A 20,861-nucleotide genomic window follows, 5' to 3' on the forward strand; every position below is an offset into this window, starting at 1 on the left:
AGGTCCTTCTGCAGCTGTACAGGGCCCTGGTGAGACCACACCTGGAGTACTGTGTGCAGTTTTGGTCTCCAAATTTGAGGAAGGACATTCTTGCTATTGAGGGAGTGCAGCGTAGGTTCACAAGGTTAATTCCCGGGATGGCGGGACTGTCATATGTCGAAAGATTGGAGCGACTGGGCCTGTATACTCTGGAATTTAGAAGGCTGAGAGGGGATCTTATTGAAACATATAAGATTATTAAAGGATTGGACACGCTGGAGGCAGGAAGCATGTTCCCGCTGATGGGTGAGTCCAGAACCAAAGGCCACAGTTTAAGAATTAGGGGTAGGCCATTTAGAACAGATTTGAGGAAAAATTTTTTCACCCAGAGAGTGGTGGATAAATGGAATGCTCTGCCCCAGGAGGCTGCAGAGGCCAAGTCTCTGGATGCTTTCAAAAAAGAGATGGATAGAGCTCTTAAAGATAGCGGAATCAAAGGTTATGGGGATAGGGCAGGAACTGAATACTGATTGTGGATGATCAGCCATGATCACAGTGAATGGCGGTGCTGGCTCAAAGGGCCGAATGGCCTACTCCTGCATCTATTGTCTATTGTCTATTGTCTAAATCTCCCCTCATTCTCCTATATTCCAGGGGAAAAAAGAAGTCCTAACTTATTCAACCTTTCTCTATAACTCAGGTCCTCAAGTCCCAACCACATCCCTGTGAATGTTATTCGTACTTTTCCTGCAGGTCAGTGACCAAAACTGAACACAATGCTGCATATTTGACCCCACAGATGCCTTATACAACTTCAACATAACATTCCAACTCCTATAGCCAATACTTTGATTTATGAAGGCCAATGTGCCAGAAGCTCTCTTTACCACCCTATGTACTTGTGATGCCACCTTCAAGGAATAATGGATCTGTATTCCTAGATCAATCTGTTCTACTGCACCCCATCTGTGTCCAAAGTTCTATCCTGGTTTGTCTTCCCAAAATGGAACAACTCACACTTCCCTGCATTAAATTCCATCTGACATTTTGTTAAGGCCACTTTCCCAGCTGATCCAGATCCCACTGCAAATGTTGATAGCCTTCCTCGCTGTCCACTGCACCCACAGTATTGGCGTCATTCACAGTTCCTCTTATCCAGATCATTGATACAGATGACAAACAACAATGGACACAACACTGATCCCTGTGGCACCTCACTAGTCACAGGCTTCGAGTCAGAGCGCCAACCATATACTATCACTCTCCATTTTCTCCCACTGAGCCAATGTTCTATCCAATTTAGCGTGTCATCCTGACTGAACCTTCCTGACCAACCTCCCATGTGGGACTTTGTTATAGAGCTTGCTGAACTCCATGTAGACAATGTCCACTATCTTTCCTTCATCAACTTTCCTAGTAACCTCCTCAAAAAATCACTACGAGATTACTTATGCATGACCTATAACACACAAAGTCATGTTGACAATCCCTAAACAGGCCCTGCCAAACCTAATATTTATACATCATGCCCCTTGGAAATACTTCCAATAATTTACTCACTACTGACATCAGGCTCACTGGCCTATAATCTCATGGCTTATTTTTGGAACCTATCAGGAGCAACAGAACAACATTAGTTCTTCTCTAGTCCTTCATCACCTTACCCATGGTTAAGGACATTCTAAGTACCTATTCCAGGGCCCATGCAATTTCTACACTAGCTTCTCATGAAGTCCAAGGGGATATCTTGTCAGGACCTGGGGAGTTATCAATCCTAATTTGTCTCCTGAGAGAAAGCATCTCCTCTTCTGTAGTGAGGTTATGGTCTATAACTTCACTATTGTTTTGACTCAGTTCTGTAGACTCTTTGTCCGTTTCTCAAGTGAACACAGATGCAAAACTATCCAATCTTCGCCATCTCCTTTGGCTCCACGCATAGTTAACCATGCTCTTCTTCAAGTGGACCAATCCTATCACACAATTTTTGGCCAAGGTGAATCTGACCTGAACCATACACGTAATCAGGTTCTATTTGCCTTGGATGACCCAGACTCTAGTTCTCTAGTTACCGCACCACTTAATGCTGTAGTCATTCTGAGCTAAGTGCTATTTAATTTAATTGCAGACTGTGAGAATTTAATGAAGTCATTGTGGAGTGATTGGAAGGACTGTGGCATAAATGTGGGCACAAATTATTTTACAACAATCATAAAGTTTTGAGGGTTGGGGGTGGCTGGGTTAAACAGTCAAAATGTAATTGACAACTGGTTGTATTGAATGTAATTTGTTGGTGTTGCAATAAAAAATTAATAATGAAAAAATAAAGTTTTGAGGAAAAACTAATGGAGAAACAGGAGCCAGCGTAAACCCAATGGGCTGAATGACCCCCTTTCATGTTGTAAAGAAAAGTGGAAATAAATGTAAACATTTCAGAATATTACGAGTGCAAAAACAGAAGAGAGTGCAATGAAAAATATTGGTATGCCTACAACACTAACTACAGAAGGTTGCGTGACATTTACTTTATGAGGCAGAAGGGAAAAGTTGTCCTGTCTCAATGTTGTCACTACCTTTTGCTTATGATCCATCCTGGCTGACAGTCTCACCAAACTGTACCTAGTAATAGGCAGGGGATCATGGGTTTGCGCCTCCGGTGGACTGTCCTCTCCAGGGCACAAGCCTGGGCAGGAAGATTTGAAGAACCGGCTGTTGCCCATGCAGGGAGTTCCCCCTCGCCACCTCACGATGTTAGTCCAAGAGAAGGGCAAGCCCCGATACAGCTTGGCACCAGTATATTGTATCACAATTCCCAAAGTCATCAATACTGCCCTGACAATTTTATTTTTTGCGGATACCTAAATGTAATCAAAGGAAGTTAATTATAACCTTAAGAATAGAATATTCTCTTACTTGTCCCATATTATTATCTTCTGATGCGATGCAACATTGATCTTATTTTGGCTTACTCCCCAGTGTATCGAATGCCAAGCTTAAGAGTACATTTGTCAACTCAAAACCCATTAAAGCCAATGGAAGGCTGAGGATATCATCCCACCTATTTCAATGCTGTTTAAATCTAGAAAATCACTGTAAAAGGGAGATGGTTCTACAGTTTACTATCAGCGACCAGAGACCTTTAACCTTTAAGGACTAACACAAGCTGAGACAGGAGGAGGGGATACAATGAACTGCACTATCCCAACGTTCTTTAGCAACAGGTGACACATAGAAGCTCCAAAGCCCCAGAAAATAACATACCCATTTTTACCTTCCAACCACGTTTCTGGAGGTCAAACTCAGGCCTATTCAACTTAAAATATTCTGGATGATGGGAGAATCATTTTAATAAACATGATAAAATAAGCTGAAGTCAGCATGGTTTCCTGAAGGAGAAATCTTGCCTGACATATATGTTGGAATTCTTTAAGGAAACAGCAGGCATGATAGACAAATGGAAGTCAGTGGATGTTGAGTATTTGAATTTTCAGAGACCTTTGACAAGAAGCCCCACATAAGGCTGCTTAATGAGATAAAGAGTCCCATGATATTGCAGGAAATATACTGGCATGGATGGAGGATTGGCTGACTGGCAGGAGGCAAAGAGTGGGAACAAAGGAAACTTTTTCTGGTTGGCTGCTGATGACTAGTGCTGATCCTTAGGGGGTCAGTGGTGGTCACTGCTTTTCACATTTTATGTTAATGATGTGGATGACAAAATTGATGGAGTTGAGGCCAGGTTTGCAGATGATGCAAAAGATACTGTAGGTAGAGGGTCAAGTAGTGCTGGGGAAGCAGGCAGCCTGCAGAAGGACTCAGGCAGATTAGGGGAATGGACAAAGAAGTGGCAGATGGAATATGTTGTGGGGAAGTGTATGGTCATGTACTTTGGTAGAAGGAACAAGGGCATAGTCTTTTTTCTAGATGGGAGCAAATTCAGAAATGAGAGGTAAAAAGTCCTTTTTCAGAATTCTCTAAATGCTAACTTACAGATTGAGTCGATAGTAAGGAAGGCAAATGCAAATTTAGCATTCATTTTGAGGGGACCAGAACATAAAAGCAAAAATGTAATGCTAAGGCTTTATAAGGTGTTGGTTAGATTATAATTGAAATATTATGAGCAGTTTTGAGTTCCATACCTAAGAAAGGATGTGCTAGCATTGGAGAATGTCCAGAAGGAGTTTCATGAGAATGATTCTGGGAACGAAAGGGTGAACATAATACGTAGGAAGAGTGGTTGATGGCTTTGGTGTTTAGCTGAAGGAGGGAGTTTTCACTGAAACCTATCGAATATTGAAAGGCCTCAATAGAGTATACATGAAGATGTTGCCAATAGTGGGAGAGTCTAGGACCAAAGGGCACAGCCTCAGAATAGAAGGACATCCTTTAGAACAGAGATGAGGAGGAATTTCTTTAGCCTGACAGTGGAATTTATTGCCACAGACAGCTGTAGGGGGCAAGACATTGAGTATATTATAGCGTAGTTCTTGATGAATAGGTTCTTGATTAGTAAGGCATCAAAGTTTATGGGGAGAAGGCAGGAAGTTGGAGCTGATAGGAAAAATCAGCCATGATTGAATGGCCTAATTCCAATTCTATGTTTTATGATCTTATAGTCTTATAAATTATTTAGCAATTAGGCAACGGTAGGGAGAAATGAAAGGTCATTAGCCCACCTACCCAAATTTCTCATAATCCTCAGTCCAATTTGTCAACATGCAGAGTTATTTGTTGTTGTTTCATCCAGCTCCAGAGTTTCTCCTGCATTCTTCATTTAGTAACTTTAAGTTTGTAAATACAATATCTTCAGCTTATTTTTAAGATGAAAGAATTGGGAGGTTGTTTCTGCTGTCTGAGATAATCCATTATTACCTGATGTGGTGAGGTGAAGCTCCCATCTATAGAGCTGAATGATAAAAGCCCATGAACAAATAGGCATTGTAAGTTCATCCCATCCTTTTCTCTGCTGCCAATGGTGCTTATTTTAATTGCTGTGTCATGGTCCGGACCGTAAAGTCCGCGTTCCGGTTCACAGTCTGGTCCGTGGACTCCGGGTCTTCCGGCTGTCCCTTGTTTCAGTTGGGCTTAATCATAGGAACCTGATGCTCGTCCTGAGGCTGGGAATATAAGTGGCCCTGGGTTTGAGTGTGGTTGCTGGTTTGTCTTGTCAGTATCCCCTTGGAGCAACCTGCTGGTGGAAGGCTAGAGCTGCTATTTGTGATCTCTAGGCCTGGTTGGAGGACTTGGTTTCATGGAGCCTTGTTGTCTCTAGTTGGAGCAGTCATTGTGGTAAGGATTTGGCCATTTCTGGGGCTAGCTGAGTGGCCATCTGCCACTCTGAGCTGGATATGAATTTGGCTGTTTCTGCAGCCAGCAAAGGTTGCTGGCCACCCCGAGACCTGGAGTCACTCCGGATTGAGCTCCCTTCCTGTCCTTGCCTCCGTGGGGTAACTCAGGCCATCCTTGCTGTTGCCCTGTGGTTGGGACTGTCCCTTCCCATCCTTGCCTCTGTTGGGTAAGTCAGGCCATCTTTGCCATTACCCTGAGGCTGGTCTGTTCCCTTCTCCATCTGAATCCCTGATAGTTTCCTCAGCAGTTTACCTCAGCAGTCATCCTGGTCCTGCATCCTAGTAAGCATCCCGGCCCGGCATCCTAGAAAGGGTCCTGCCCAGGAGCGCCGCGAATAACCCAAGCCTCGCCTAGTTCTGGGGTCCGAGTCTGAGTCCAGACCCAGATTCTGGGTCCTTGTCCAGTCTCTGGCTTGAAGTCCAAGCCCAGGCTCCTAGTTCCCAGTTCCTTGTCCTGGTCCTGCTTTCCTAGCCAAAGTCCTAGCCCAAGTCTGTGTTCCTATCCCAGCTCCTAGACTGTGTCCAGTTCAGTTCCCAGTACTTCAGTGTCTGTGTCTTGTATTTGGGTTGGCCTTCAGTGCCCCCTGTATGACATGATGATGTGAAGATGGTATGAGTCCTGGTGACGAAGATGCAGGACAGTGGTAACAAGCAAGAATTTCCCTCCCTTTTTCCCCTCAGGTGTTCTGAAACCAGTCCTGTGGCTCTGTAGAACCACCTGCTTTGTACAGGGTATGTCAGGTGAATTTATTTATTAATGAAATATTGAAATATGCTATATAGAGCATAGAAACACAAAACTGCCTTTCTTTCTCCTCTTATAACATATGATAGTCTTCGTGAATGGTTTAAATAAGGATTAGATTTGAAGTTCAGCTACTTTCTTGAATGGAATTTGTGTTACACTAATCAGTAACACAACCAGTGTCAGGCATCTCAGTCTAGTTATAATGGCCAGCCTATTAACTACATGCATTTCACTGACATTCCAATGGCATCTCTATTTAAATTAATGACAATCAGGTCAAGGTCTCAAACATATTGCCCTATTTTAAATAAATTAAACTTTTAAAATTTGAAAGCTTTTGTGGAATGGATAGAATCACAATAAAACATTTGTGAATCCCTGGTCAATGATATCGATTGTTTCCATTGCAAAATTTCAATGCTAACTAGATGACTGCTTGAGTCGGTGTCATATCACTTCAATCCCAAAGTCTGTTTACTGTTTCCTGAATATGTGAAACATTTCATCAATAAGGAATACATTCAGAAAAAGTGAAGGCTCTTTAATAAAACAACCTGAAATCTGCAGTGATAACCAGAAATGCATGCAGTCTCTTTTGATGAAACAAGTTTAAAAATAGATGCAAGCATTATGCTGGAGTGGGGCAGACATCAGATCAACTAAATGCCCGGCAAAAAGCATTAAATAAAGACAAGTGCTGAAAAATAGCAGAAAGGTCAAGTCTGAGAGCTAAATAAAAACACTGATTGAAGGAACCACTGCAGCAAATTCATGGGAAGCTGCTCCTATGTTACTGTGGTGAAGAGTCCAAATTCAATCAAACCAATCCAAGTCACTAGTACTGAGCTTTCTTTAAATGGGAGTGAAAGATAAGGAGTTATTAATAACTTGAAGTGAGAATTAAATTTCACACACCCCTGTCACTGCTCAGTGCAGTGCCAGCGCAAGCACTGTCAACAGAGACATCAGAAGTGTTATCACGCAGTCTTGAGCAAAGGACAAACAGTGAAGATTTTAGCTATAACCCAGCACAACCCAGATGTATTTATGCTGAGAGTTTTTGAATGTCTGCACTTAGTTTACAGGGAACCAGTACCAGGTTTTATTTATCCCTCATCATTCAGTTGTGTTCGTCCATAAGAGTTCCTGATCATGAAGCACGGAAGAGAACATTGTACTAGGACTTTGCAATGTCATTGCAGTCTACCTTCTCCTCTTTGGCAATTCCAACAGTTGAATTTAGTTACTTGTATTCCCCCAATAGTTCCATTCTGTATAAACCTCTAAATATCTTGTAACTAGATGCTTGCCTTTGGTAGCAGGGGAGAGAAGTGTGAAGACATGGACAGATGGGTACATGAAGAGTGGTGAGAGACATGAACAGGAAAGAATGAAGAAAATTGGTGAGGTGTAGAGTTAGGGAAGTCACACATTGGTGACACAGGATAAATAATGCATTTGAAGATGAAGATGAGGATTTTGAAATCAATGCTTAGTGAATCAGCAAAAATGAACAAAGTCAGAAGTGGGGTATTGACAAAGAAAGTAATTGATTCTAAAGGTGGGGATAAGATAACAAAGATATCAATAGTATCAAAGAGCCGAAAGCAAAGGTTCTCAGGCAGAAGTCAGGCATTAAATTGAGGCTGCATGCGATTGGGTTCTGTCACGCAGCTTCAGAAATCACCAACAATTACAATATATTTCAAAATGTAAAGGATCCCAAGAAGACACAGTGGTAATGGCCAAAAAATGTGGCCCCAAACCATGCTAGAGGTTTTAGACCCAGTGATCAAAAGCTTAGTCCAAAATATAGATTTGCAGAAGCAAATTCAAAGGGGACAGATTTGAAAAGATGAAGCCATTAAGGGGCAGAATTCCAGATATTGAGGTCATGAACTCTTAAACCTTTTGGATAATGATTCACTTTGCCTATCCTCCAACACTTTTCCATCTTTTGTCTTGTCATTAACACCTCTCTCTAGCCATCCACTCTGCCTATCTCCTTGACAACTGCCTAAGACGGATTCAAAGGATTCCAAACTTTGGTACCACTTTAGATGTTATATCTTCAATGCTGCAGTCTACTGCCAGCTCTGTAATGCTTTCTGGCACTACTTTAGCTCACCTACGGTTACTTTCTTTACATCATACACCCTCCCCCATCCACCCACCTTCCCCCTCACCTGGCTTCACCTACGACATTTTAGCTTGCACCTCTTCCCCTCCCCTCACCTTCTTATTCTGGTTTCTTCTCCCTTTTCCAATCCTGTTGAAGAGTTTTGAGCCAAAATGTTGACTGTTTATTTTCCTCTATAGATGCTGCCTGACCAGCTGAGTTCCTTCCAGCAATTTGTGTGTGTTGCTCCGGATTTCCAGTATCTGCAGATTCTCTTGTGTTTGTTGCCTTTCGACCTGACTACCCAACACACTTCAGGCATAAACTTAACACAGTGGCCACTTCACAAGCTACCTCCTGTATCTAATAAACTGAGTGTATTTTGTGGTCTTCTGCTGCAGTAGCCCATCCACTTTAAGGTTCAAAGTGTTGTGCTTTCAGAGATGCTCTTCTGCACACCACTGCTGTAACAGGTGGTTATTTGAGTTACTGTCACCTTCCTGTCAGCTTGAACCAGTCTGGCCATTCTCCTCTGACTGCTCTCATAAACAAGGCATTTTTGCCTACAGTACTGCCACTCACAGGATTTTTTTTGTTTTTAATATCATTTTCTGTAAGCTCTGCTTACTGTTATGTGTGACAATCCCAGGAGATCACCAGTTTTTGAGATATTCAAAGCACCCCCTCTGGCACCAACTATCATTTCACAGTCAAAATCACTTAGATCACATTTCTTCCCCATTCTGATGTTTTGTCTAAACAACAATTGAACCTCTTGACCATCTCTGCATGCTTTTATGTATTGCGTTGTTGCCACATGATCGGCTAATTGGATATTTGCATTAATGAACAGGTGTAAAGGTATACCTAATAAAGTGGTCACTGTGTATGTTACATGGCAGAGCAAGCTTAAGTGTCTATGACCGAGTCCTGCTCCTAATTTTTATGTTAATATATACAGTAAGTTTATTCCTGGGTCTTTTGTTTTATGCAGTACTCTTAACAGCAGGCTCATCCCTAATTCCTCCTGAGGTGGTGGCCCTTCATCTGTAACTGCAATCAACTTGGGGAATGGGTCCATCACTGACCAGTAACTTAACCAGACCAGCAAATGGATAGCTGTTTGTATTGGGTTTCAAGATTTTGTACCAGCAACAATGAGGGAATGGTACTGTTAGGATGATACGAGGGGAAGCTGCAGATGGATGGGGGTGGGCGGGGGGGGGGGGAATGTCCATAAGCAAGAGAAGTCCTTGCTCTTCAGTTGAAAGAGCTGGCAAGTTCGGGAGGCCTTGTCAAGGTAGTCTCGCCCTCATCTTGCTGGCACTGCGTTCATCCATGAAGGAGTACTGTATCCCACTTGGGCTTTGTTGATGGTGGGAAGGGTTTGGAGACTTAGGAAGTGAGTCATTCATTGTGTGATTCACAAGAATGATTCCAGGAATGAAAGGGTTAATGTATGAGGACAGTTTGATGGTTCTGGGCCTGTACTTACTAGAACTTAGAAGAATGAGGAAGGATCTCATTGAAACCTATCGGATATTGAAAGGCCTAAATAGAGTGAATGTGGAGAAGATGTTTCCTATAAGGAGAGAGTCCAGGACTAGAGGACACATCCTTAGAATAGAGGGACGCCTCTTCAGAATACAGATTAGGAGGAATTTCTTTAGCCAGAGGGTGGTGAATCTGTGGAATTCATTGCCACAGATGGCTGTGGAGGCCGAGTCATTGGGCATATTTAAAGTGGAGGTTGATAGGTTCTAGATTAGTCAGGGTGTCAAAGGTTACAAGGAGAAGGAGAATGGAGTTGAGAGAGATAAATCAGCCATACTCAAATGGGAGAGCAGACTTGATGGGCTAAATGGCCTAATTCAGCTCCCATGTCTTATGGTCTTATAGATACCCGCTCTTCTATCCATTTGCTGGTCTGGTTAAGTTAGTGGTCAGTGGTATGCCCATCCCCCAAGATATTGATGGTGTGTTCTCAGCTGACAATGCTGTTGAATGCGCAGAATACATTGTTAGATCTTTTCTCACTGGAGATGATCATCATCTGCCATGGCTTAAATGCTACTTGGAGGGGAAGGAGGAAATATTGATGGTTGTAAAATGCTTGGGGCTGGTAACTCAAAAGGAGCTAGTGCTCAACAAGGCAAAATCAGTGAGTGTGTGTGTCAACAAATCTAACATCCAGCGTGTGAAGTGGACGGCCTGCAGTTCACTGCTCAAAGAGAAACTTCAGTTACAAATTCACAATCTGACTCCCTTTGCCTGGGGAGAGGAGGACATGCCACAGAGATGCTAAGCTTGTGACCAACTTCAAGAAAAGAAACAGATCTGCTGACATACAGAGAGGTTACCCTTCCATGTGCCATAGGGAAAGACATCACTAGGGTCCTCCGGAACCACCTCCTTCCAGTGGTCCAAGAGCTGCCTATTCATATGGCTGATTCATCTTGCCTGGAGGCACAGAGGGCATGAATTTCACCGTGAAATTACTCCAAGATAAATGCACCATTCTGGCAAGGAATGGGCCTGCCCTTGCCATGAGTGGATGTTGCACTGCGGCAGAATGCCTCAGTCACTTCCATAGACTGTCATTGATTAGAGGGACCATCTTGCTCAGAGATGAGTGCAATGAAAATCAGATTTTTTGGATGGCATTAGAAAGGATCTGGCAAGTTCCTTTGGATTGGGACCGGTTGCTTACTGGTAAAGATATACTTGGTTAGTGGGAAGCCTTCAAAAGTGAAATTTTGAGGGTACATAGCTTGTATTTGCCTGTCAGAATAAAAGGAAAAGATAACAGGTTTAGGGAACATTGTTTTTCAAGAGATATTAAGGCCCTGGTTAAGAAAAAAAGGAAATGCATAGCGGGTATAGGCGGGTGGGAAAAATTAGGTTCTTATGGAGTATAAGAAATGCAAGAGAACCTTTAAGGAAGAAACCAGGAGGGATAAAAGAAAGCATGAGGCTGCCCGAGCAGACAAGGTGAAGCAGAACCCTAAGAGGTTCTACAGATATCTTCAGAGCGAAATGATTGCACGGAACAAAATTGCTCCTCTGGAAGATCAGAAAGGTAAACTATGAAGGTCAGAGTCTACAGAAGCAGCAGGAAGGTCATGGACCATATACAGATTACAGAGGTGGGGATGTTTACTGACTTGAGGGAAATTAGGGTGATTATGACCCCAGAGCCAGACAAGGAATTCCCTTAGTCTCTGTGGGAGACAAGTGCAGAAATTGCAGGAGCCCGTAGCGGTAAATCATCCTTAGCAGCAAGTGAGGTAGCAGAGGATTGGAGGATAGCTAACGTTGTTCTGTTGTTTAAGAAAGGCACTAAAAAAAACCAAGAAATAATGGTCTGATTGTCATTAATATCAATGATCTGGATGGTAATGTAGTTAACTGGATTAGCAAATTTGCAAATGACACCAAGATTGGGGGTGTAGTGGACAGTGAGGAAAATTATCAGAGCTTGCAGCAGGATCTGGACCAGTTGGAGAAATGGGCTGAAAAATGGCACATAGAATTTAATGCAGCACTTCAGTAGGACCAACCAGGGAAGGAGCGTGTAGATACAGGCACCTGGGAATATAGGTCCATAATTCGCAGTTGTGATGGCTCACAAAGAAAGCTTTTAGCACATTGGCCTTCATAAATCAAAGTATTGAGTACAGGAGGTGGAATGTTATGTTGAAGGGGTATAAGATGTTGGTGAGGCCTAGTTTGGAATATTGTGCGCAGTTTTAGTCACCTACCTACAGAAGAGATATAAAGAAGGTTGAAAGAGTACAGAGAAAATTTTCAAGAATTTTGCCCAGAGTGGAGGACCTGAGTTATAAGGAAAGATCGAATAGGTTAGGGCTTTCTTCATTGAAATGTAGAAGATTGAGAAGAGGTATACAAAATTATGAGGGGTACAGATAGGGTAGATGCAAGCAGGGTTTTTCCACTGAGGTTGGGTGGAACTACAACCAGGAATTCATGGGTTAATAGTGAAAAGTGAGAAGTTTAAGGGCAGAATCCCAGATGGAGATGAGAGGGCGTACAGGAGCAAGATATACTAGCTAGTTGAGTGATGATGCAGTAACAGCATTGCACTCAATGTCAGTAAGACCAAAGAACTGATTGTGGACCTCAGAAAGGGTAGGGCAAGGGAACACAAAGAAATCCTCACAGAGCAATCAGAAGTGGAGAGAGTGAGCAATTTCACGTTCCTGGGTGTCAAGATATCTGAGGATCTAACCTGGTCCCAACATATCGATACAGCTATAAAGAAGGCAAGACAGTGGCTACATTTCATTAGGAGTTTGAGGGGATTTGGTTTGTCACCCAAGACACTCAAAAACTTTGACAGATGCACAGTGGAGAGCATTCTGACAGGCTGCATCACTGTCTGGTATGGGGGTGGGGGGATCTACTGTACAGGACTGAAAGAAGCTACAGAAAGTTGCAAAATTAATCAGCTCCACTTTGGGTACTAGCCTCTGTTGTATCCAAGACATCGTCTTAGAAGGGCTGCATCCATTACCAAGGATCTCCATCACCCAGGACATTCCTTTTATTCATTGTTACCGTCAGGAAGGAGGTACAGGAGCCTGAAGGCACAAACTCAGTGATTCAGGAACAGCTTCTTCCCCTCTGTCATATGATTCCTAAATGGACATTGAACCCATGAACACTACCTCACTTTTGTCATTTCTGTTCGTTGCACTATTTTAAATTTAACTACATATATATACTACTGTAATTGATTTACTAATTTATTTTTTCTATATTATCAGGTATTGCATGGTACTGCTGCTGCTAAGCTAACAAATGTCATGACAGATGCCGGTGATATTAAACCTGATTCTAAAGCTCTTCACTCAGAGGATTGTGAAAGCGAGGAATCAACTGCCAGCACAAGTGGTGCATGCAAGCTTGATTTGAACCTTTAAGAGAAGTTTGGATAGGTACATGGATGGTAGGGGTGTGGAGGGCTATGGTCTGTGGAGGTCGATGGGATTAGGCAGTTTAAATGGTTCAGCACAGAGCAGATGGGCTGAAGGGCCTGTTTCTGTGCTGTACTCTTGTATGACTATGATTCTGGATAAAGGGACTGGGGGATGAAATGAACTAACACAATGCATAGTTGGGGAAGAGAACAGTGGAGATGGAGTAATGTGTTACGAGAAAACAGAGGCAAATGCAGTCATTTCACTTTTATAAGTATTGACATTTTTCAGAGAAAACAAATCTAACAAGATGCTGTTGGTGGTGATTTGAACAGTCGTTGCACGGAGGAGAGCTGGTCAGGCAGCTGGTGGGCAGCCCTCACTCTGAAGGTGTCACCCACCAGCTCCAGCTCCTAGTTTCAGGAGTCAGAGATGAGGACTATGCAGATGGGGGCGGGGGGAAGATTAGCAAATGTAGTTTGTGTGAAAAAGAGAGGTTAGTATTGCCAGTGATCCTAAGCAGGAGATCGTTTGGACACTGAGTATCCTTTGTATAACATTTCTAATTATACCTGCAGAAATAACTTCTACATAACAGCTTTAATCACATTATATGGTCTTAAGGGAATATCCTCTACATAACAACTATAATCATTCTGCAGCGTAATGTTAACACGATACTATTACAGCTCGGGGTGTTAGTGTTCAGAGTCCTCTGTAAGGAGTTTGTACCTCCTTCCTGTGGAATGTGTCGGTTTCCTCACAGTGCTCTGGTTTCCTCCCACATTCCAGAAGTGTACTGGCTAGTGGCGGAATTGCTCATTGTAAATTGCTCCATGATTAAGCTGGGGTTAAATTGGTGGTCTGCTGGCAGCATGGCTCGAAAAGGCCAGAAGGGCTATTCCCCACCGCATCGCCATATAAATAAATAAATAAATCACACCAGTCTCAAGGGAACGTCCAGCTATGGAACACATCTATTTGTTTCCTATCAATTCTGGGTAAGCACTTTTCAAAAATAGTACTTTTTAGTTAATTTCTTCTTCCAGGATCGTGCATATCGTCAGTTAAATCAAACCAGATGATGAAGGACGTGTGTTTTTAACCCAAAGAAAGAGTCAAAACAGTCATTTAACCCTTAATGCTGACTACAGTTGGATTTCTGGATGAGGCAGTCAAAGCCCAGCAGGCTTTCCAGCTCCTAATCACGAACTATTAACCCCCACTGAAGCTGCCATCTGCGGTCAGGTAGTGGTGCACTGTGTCCATTGTGTTGCACCCACAGGGGAGTGGCTCCTGAGTCCTACCATGAAGGCCCATCTTGAGCTCAAGATTTGGAAGGAAGCCTGTCCATGGCCTAATTGTCCAGTGAAGTCTGCACTTTCCAGGACCGAGGTCCACCAGGAGGGAAGAGAGAAAAATATTCCACCAACTCACAGGAGTAAATTTTATACCCTACAACTGCTTGAAGTTATACATCTTTGTAAATGAATAACCCAATGAGCCCCTGAAGAGGAAATTAAAAGATAATACGAGAAGGCATTCCATTGCATTAAACCCTGAGTCTTGTGCAAACAACATGATAATCACAAGGGTTTTTATTAGAAAATTAATTAAAGAAGAGGTTCACATAATGGTATAAACAATGGCTGCTTAACCAGATCGTGTTGCCATTTTTACCTAAGAATTGAATGGAGACTGAGTTGTTATTTGTTGTTTATCACTTGCTATAACAGCTGAATTGTCCCTGGGGTGCAGCTCACGTGTGAAGCTCGGCGAAAAGCAGGATTCAAAACAAGATCACCCCACTCTGATCCTGACAACAAGATCGGACAAGCTCCTCTTACTTTAGCTTCCAATTTAATGAAGGGAACTCCAGAATTCTGGAATTTTCCTAAGTTATTGTGTGTTACATGTGTGTTATGTATACTACTCTGCTTTACACCCCAACCCAGAGAAATATCTCGTTTGGTGGTAAACATGTAAATTAACAATAAACTTGATTTGAAATATATACTGCACTCATGCACATGCGACCTGTTTGCACTATTTTAGATATATATTGCTTCCCAATCATTTACAGCTTTTCTGAGATATCATGCCCTCTTCTCATTGCCACCATTAGGGAGAAGGTACAGGAGCCCAAAGGCAGACAGACAGACACAGACACACACACACACACACACACACACACACACACGCAGACACACACACATACTCACACGCACACACCACACACACACACACACACACACACACACACACAATGTTTTAGGAAGAGCTTTTTGCTCTCTTTTTGCACTACCTACTTGATTTAATTTTTATATATATTTCTTATAGTAATTTATAGTTTTCCAATGTGTTGCACTGGAGTGCTGCCACAAAACAACAAGTTTCATGACATATGTCAGTGATAATAAGCCTGTTTCTGAAATAACTAATCATGTTGATCAGATGGCTGCATTAAGTGCAACACTATCTACCTTCCAATAACATGGAGCTGTTTTTGAATTTCTTGTTTTTGGCTCCACCATTACACATCTCTGTTTTCTCTTTCAGTAATATATTGTATGTGCATTAGCACAGAAGATTCCTTTTTGGTCAGCATTTTATTAACATTTCAGCACGGTTGCCATGGCAATTTCATGAGCTTATTTGTCTACAGAATGGAAGTGAAGATCTTCCTGAGTTGTGCATTAAACCAGTGCAAATCAAATGAGTTTTACACTTTCAGAACTTTCACATATTCCACCATCAGGATCAAGGTCCAGTCCTGGCCACAGTGTTATGCTTAGATCTGAGTTGAGCGGGGAGGATTGATTGAGCCTACTATTTAATGTGCCTAAACCCCTCAATAATGACTCATTGGTTGTAATCTAATAACAAAATAAACTCAGAATTGATTCTAAGATTGCATTTTCATAAACTTGGCTGAGAAAATAGTGCAAACCTTCAAATCTCCAGACCACAGGAGGGAGTCCATTTACTCCCTACACCAATGTCACCAAATCTGCATGATCAAGCTCCACCGTGCATTAAGTTGTGTTTGAAATATTGCAGCAAAGGAGCTAATGATCTGCTTAAAATTCTGCACGGGCACCTCTTTCCAAGCTCAATGGAAGCATGTTGCCCATTTTGCCCTGAGTTGGCCAGTGGTGTGAGCCAATTCACAGGATGCTTGTGAATGGAAACTGGACAAAGTTTTAGTTCAGCAGAGAGGAAGAGAGACTCTTGCCCTGGGACCAAGCAGCAGAGCACAAGGGTGTCACAGCATACAGAAACAAACCGTCAAATTTAATGTGAACAAATTATCAATGCCTCTGTCACTCAGGAAGCAAAACATACATTTGCTCAGATGTAAAACATGAAGGACATTATTATAAACTCTATAACTGCAAGGTACAAGATTCATTCATATTTTTCTATAATTGAGATCCCAATGATGAGTCGTGTGATGCGGGTAACTTATCTGGCCAGTATATTCCATACTCACTTCCTTATTCTACCACGATTTCAAGCGTTGACATTTTAATTCAACAAAGATAATATGTATTCCAATGCCTGTCATGTACATCCTACGTTTACTGGATGAAACTCAAGTTTCCCGGGTCCAATGTGAATCATTTTATACTGCTGTGTTTTGGTTTTAGTGCCGCAGAGTTATAATGTTTTTACCACTATACCTTTCTGTCCTTGTCGCCATACTCAATGCCTAGAGTATCCATGGCACGGACAATGGCTGCCAGTGACTGAATGGTGTTGCTGTATACCACAGGTTTGTACTGCTTCACATCGTCACCAGAGAATCCATCCTCATGGATAATCCTGCAGAAACACAAATGACAGCGTTAAGGATAAAACAAAACCTAATCTACCACCAGCTCTACCAAGTCCTTTCAAGGCAATTCCCATATTCTTGTCATGAAACTTTTCAAACAGTGCAAACCTGTGCAAGTTTCCAATTTTCCTTTGTGTGTGCTCTTCTTAGCTGCTTCGACTTAATGTCCCTCTATCTTATAAACCTTTGCAAAGGTCCCTGAAGGTGGCATAAAAGGTAGATAATGTGGTAAAGAAGGCACATGGACTGTACAACAGCATGGAGGTCTTGGTATAAATTTACAAAATGTTGGTTAGGTTACAGCTGGAATATTGTGTGAAGTTCTGGTCACTACCGTACAGGGAGGATTTTATTATATGGAGAGGATGCAGAAGGGATTCACTAGGATGTGGCCTGGAATGGAACATTTCATTTATTAGGAGAGATTGGATAGACTGTGTTTGTTCTCCTTGGCGTGGAATGGGCTGAGGGGGGTACCTGATGGACCAATACTAAATTATGAGAGGAATAGATAAGGTAGAAAGTAAAGTCCTTTGCCTATGGCAAAGGAGTCTAAGACCAGAAGGCAAAGGTTTAAGGTGCCGACTAAGAAGTTTGGAATGGGTGTCAGGAAGGGATTTTTTCCCACCCAGAGGGTACTTGCCATTTGTAATACACTGCCTGAAAAGGGAGTGGAGGCAGACACACTCATAACACTTAAGAAGCCTCTGGACGAGCACATAAATCGCGAAGGCATAATATGAGCAGACAAACTGCTGATAATTTGGATTGGTACGGGTAGGACTTGTTCGGTCAGAGGGCCTGTTTCTATGGTGTACGACTCTAAGATTCATTCCAAGTTGTTTTTCAATCTCATGTTCCTCCCTGTTTCTAGGATTCCAATACTAACTAGAGCCCAAAAAGCAAACTGCTGGAGGAACTCAGTGTGAACGCAGGGACTCAACCCGGAACATCAACCATCCCTTTGCTTCCACAGACGCTGCTCCATCCACTGAGTTTCTCCAGTTATTTGTGTTTTGTTCTAGATTTCAGCACCTGCAGTTTCTCTTCTGTTTCCAACATGAACTCATTTACTGTACACGGGCTGTGAATCAGGAACTCAGATTTGCTATCTACATTTCCAATTAATAAATTTTAAAATATGCAGTCATTCCCACATTTAGGCATGTGACCTCAATACCCATTCAGACTTTAACCTTTGTGTGATATGTTGGCAAGACAAAAAGCAAAGCGCCTAAGTGTGTGCATCAGTGAGTGCTTTACTTCCCTGGTTACAGACTGGTGGCAGATATTCATTAAGCAAATATACAATTGTGGAGTATATTGACCCGAACCACGTGTTTACAAAAAGGCTTTCTACTAAAATTAGCGCACTTCTAATGCAGTTGCTCTGTGACCACTTCTGCAGTGTAGTCACCAATTCCAGCCTATCAGCCCTTGTTAATATTGAAAACTCCTGCTTCTGAACCTATCCATGAATCCTAACTCATCGCAACAACTTCCATCATCTCATACACACAGCCAGATATTAGCTCTAGATCTATTTTTCTGGACTCTTTTCTAAACATTCAAAGTTTGAAACAAAATTTATTATCAATGTACGTATTTGCTTGCAGAAATTCACAGTAAGACAAAGAAATGCATTAAAATCTATGAAAAACTACAAAAATCGAAGACCTAGAAACACCATGTGCAAAGAATGAGAACATGAGTTGCAGAGTGCTTGAAGGTGAGTCTGCAGGTTGTGGAATCAGTTCAGAATTTAGGTATAGTCAAGATACCAGAAATCTTGAGCAACACACACAAAAGTGCTGGAGGAACTCAACAAGTCAAGCAGCGGCTATGGAGAGGAATGAACAGTTGATGATTTGGGCAAGACCCTTCTTTATAGTGGAGTGCTTAAAACTGGTCATCATGGCAACTTTGTAGTGCCTGAGGTCCAGCTTATTGGGTGCTACAGGAGGGTGTGGTACTTCTTGTATTTACAGGGAAGGATCAACACCAGGACGGAGGTGGGGAAGAGAAGTTGCCACCGAGGAAGTTTTAGTGGCCAGCAGGGAACTTTCATAAAGGATGGGAGCTGAGGTATTGGTTCCAATAATTGGGGACATGTCAGCTACCCTAGAGAATTAGTGACACCTTGAAGGGTTGCAAAGGTAGGGTAGTCAGAAGGATGAAATATAAAAGGCATGACCTTGCAGGGGCTGAAAGCTAGCTTTGGTGAGTGCTCTGGCAGTCCAAGTACCCACAACTCTCCAAAGGAAGTGTTGCATGACTTGTATGACTGACATGGAGATGGTGGCAGGTGCAAAAGGTGATGGGAACAGCAAGTATCTGGTAAAGTTTCCAGAGTAGAATGAAACAAACTGGAAATGATTGTTATCCCATTTCACTCCTATTTAATCACGCTGTGCTGAAAAAAAAAGCCATTGCGATTGCATTTCAAAGCAGCTAAATCCAGATGCAGTTGGGTGGCAGCCAATCTTCCAGTCCTGCCATTATTTCACCCAACTCCAGTGACACTAAAATCCTATCTGATGACTTATTCTCCCATCTCATCTTCTCATCATCATTCCTGGTCTTCTGGTATAAAATGTCAATTGCCAATATTATTCTCAACAACATAAAACTCTGCACAAAGTGATTCAAGACTCATTCAGGATAGACCTTTCCTACAAGTAAACAGCAAATTCTTCCATTTCAGCAATGTTACATATTTATCTGTTCAGAATTAGGAAACAAAAGTTTCTTTCCCATTCTACAGATTGGTGGATTTGTTCCACGTTATGTTTCTGCACAATTCACTTGGGAGTATATCAATATAATGAAACTGTTAGATCCTAACCTGGTCCCTATGAACTAACGAATATTCACTTACCCACTCTACCAATAACCTTGAAGCTCTATTGCTCTTTATATTGATCTAAGAACACTTTAGCCTGTCAATATTACAATGATCACTGCAATCAGTTACTCATTCATTGATTTTGTCCTGCTTTTTCCTTAATATCTCAACTCTATCATTTATATTACGCGATTTTAAATCTAGAAACAAGTTGAGTTGGTAGCACTCTCACCTCTATGTCAGAATGCTGCAAGTTCAAATCCCACTTCAGGGACCTAACATATGAACTGGCCTGTCTCTTGCTGCGGTACGGAGGTGGTGCTGCACTGTTTTAAGGGCCCCTCTTTAAATGGGATACATACCATATTCTAATCTGCTTCTTAAGGAGCTGGAATGGATGTTAAAGGATTTCATGGTTGCAGGATTTCTGCCTGATATCTATACCGAGTTCTTTCCGAAGAGATCACATCAAAATAAATTAAACCATCTGCGCGACATGCTCACTGTGATCCCTGCATAACTACGGAACAATTCAGTAGCACTGTGAGATGCTTCTGAATATGGGAATGATGCACATGCATTCTTGTCCTAGTAAATATGCCTCCTCAGATTATGCTTTTCCATATTCAACCCAATTCACAGGCCATCTCTCTGTAAAGGCATTGCTATCAGTTTATGACTTCAATGTGCATTCCAGTTTGGACTCATTTAGTCTTAATAATCAGAAGTCAAAAGTAATTACCCTACAGGAAGAGGTCTATCCACTCTCACATTTGGATTTATTCTTTTGTTCAGGAAAATATTTAAGCTTGATAATAATTTAGGCTAATATCTTCCTTTCGATTCTTTTAATTTCCCTTCAACACAATTTATCTGCAAATTACTCATCTCTGCAATGTCAGTATAGACAAGGTGATGCCTTTTACCTCATGCTCTGCTATATACCTCTCTAATTAGATAATGTTAATCACAACTAATTAACTATCATATATTAACCTCTATTCTTGGAAATCCTTATTTCCTTGCTACAATTTCTGCCTCAATTTG

The 20,861-nt window shown here is 42.0% G+C and overlaps 1 protein-coding gene across 2 annotated transcripts in view; it reads right to left on the bottom strand.

Annotated features, from left to right (window-relative positions):
- Positions 1-20,861, bottom strand: part of gnao1a (guanine nucleotide binding protein (G protein), alpha activating activity polypeptide O, a) — a 302,144-nt gene that overhangs the window by 182,808 nt on the left and 98,475 nt on the right. For both annotated transcript variants that reach the window (XM_072279401.1, XM_072279400.1), the window contains exon 3: positions 16,815-16,956. In XM_072279401.1, coding sequence (XP_072135502.1) covers positions 16,815-16,956 — 142 coding nt within the window. The remainder of the gene's footprint in view (positions 1-16,814; positions 16,957-20,861) is intronic.

Source organism: Mobula birostris, chromosome 15, assembly GCF_030028105.1.
Source record: "Mobula birostris isolate sMobBir1 chromosome 15, sMobBir1.hap1, whole genome shotgun sequence".
NCBI classification, from domain to species: domain Eukaryota; kingdom Metazoa; phylum Chordata; class Chondrichthyes; order Myliobatiformes; family Myliobatidae; genus Mobula; species Mobula birostris.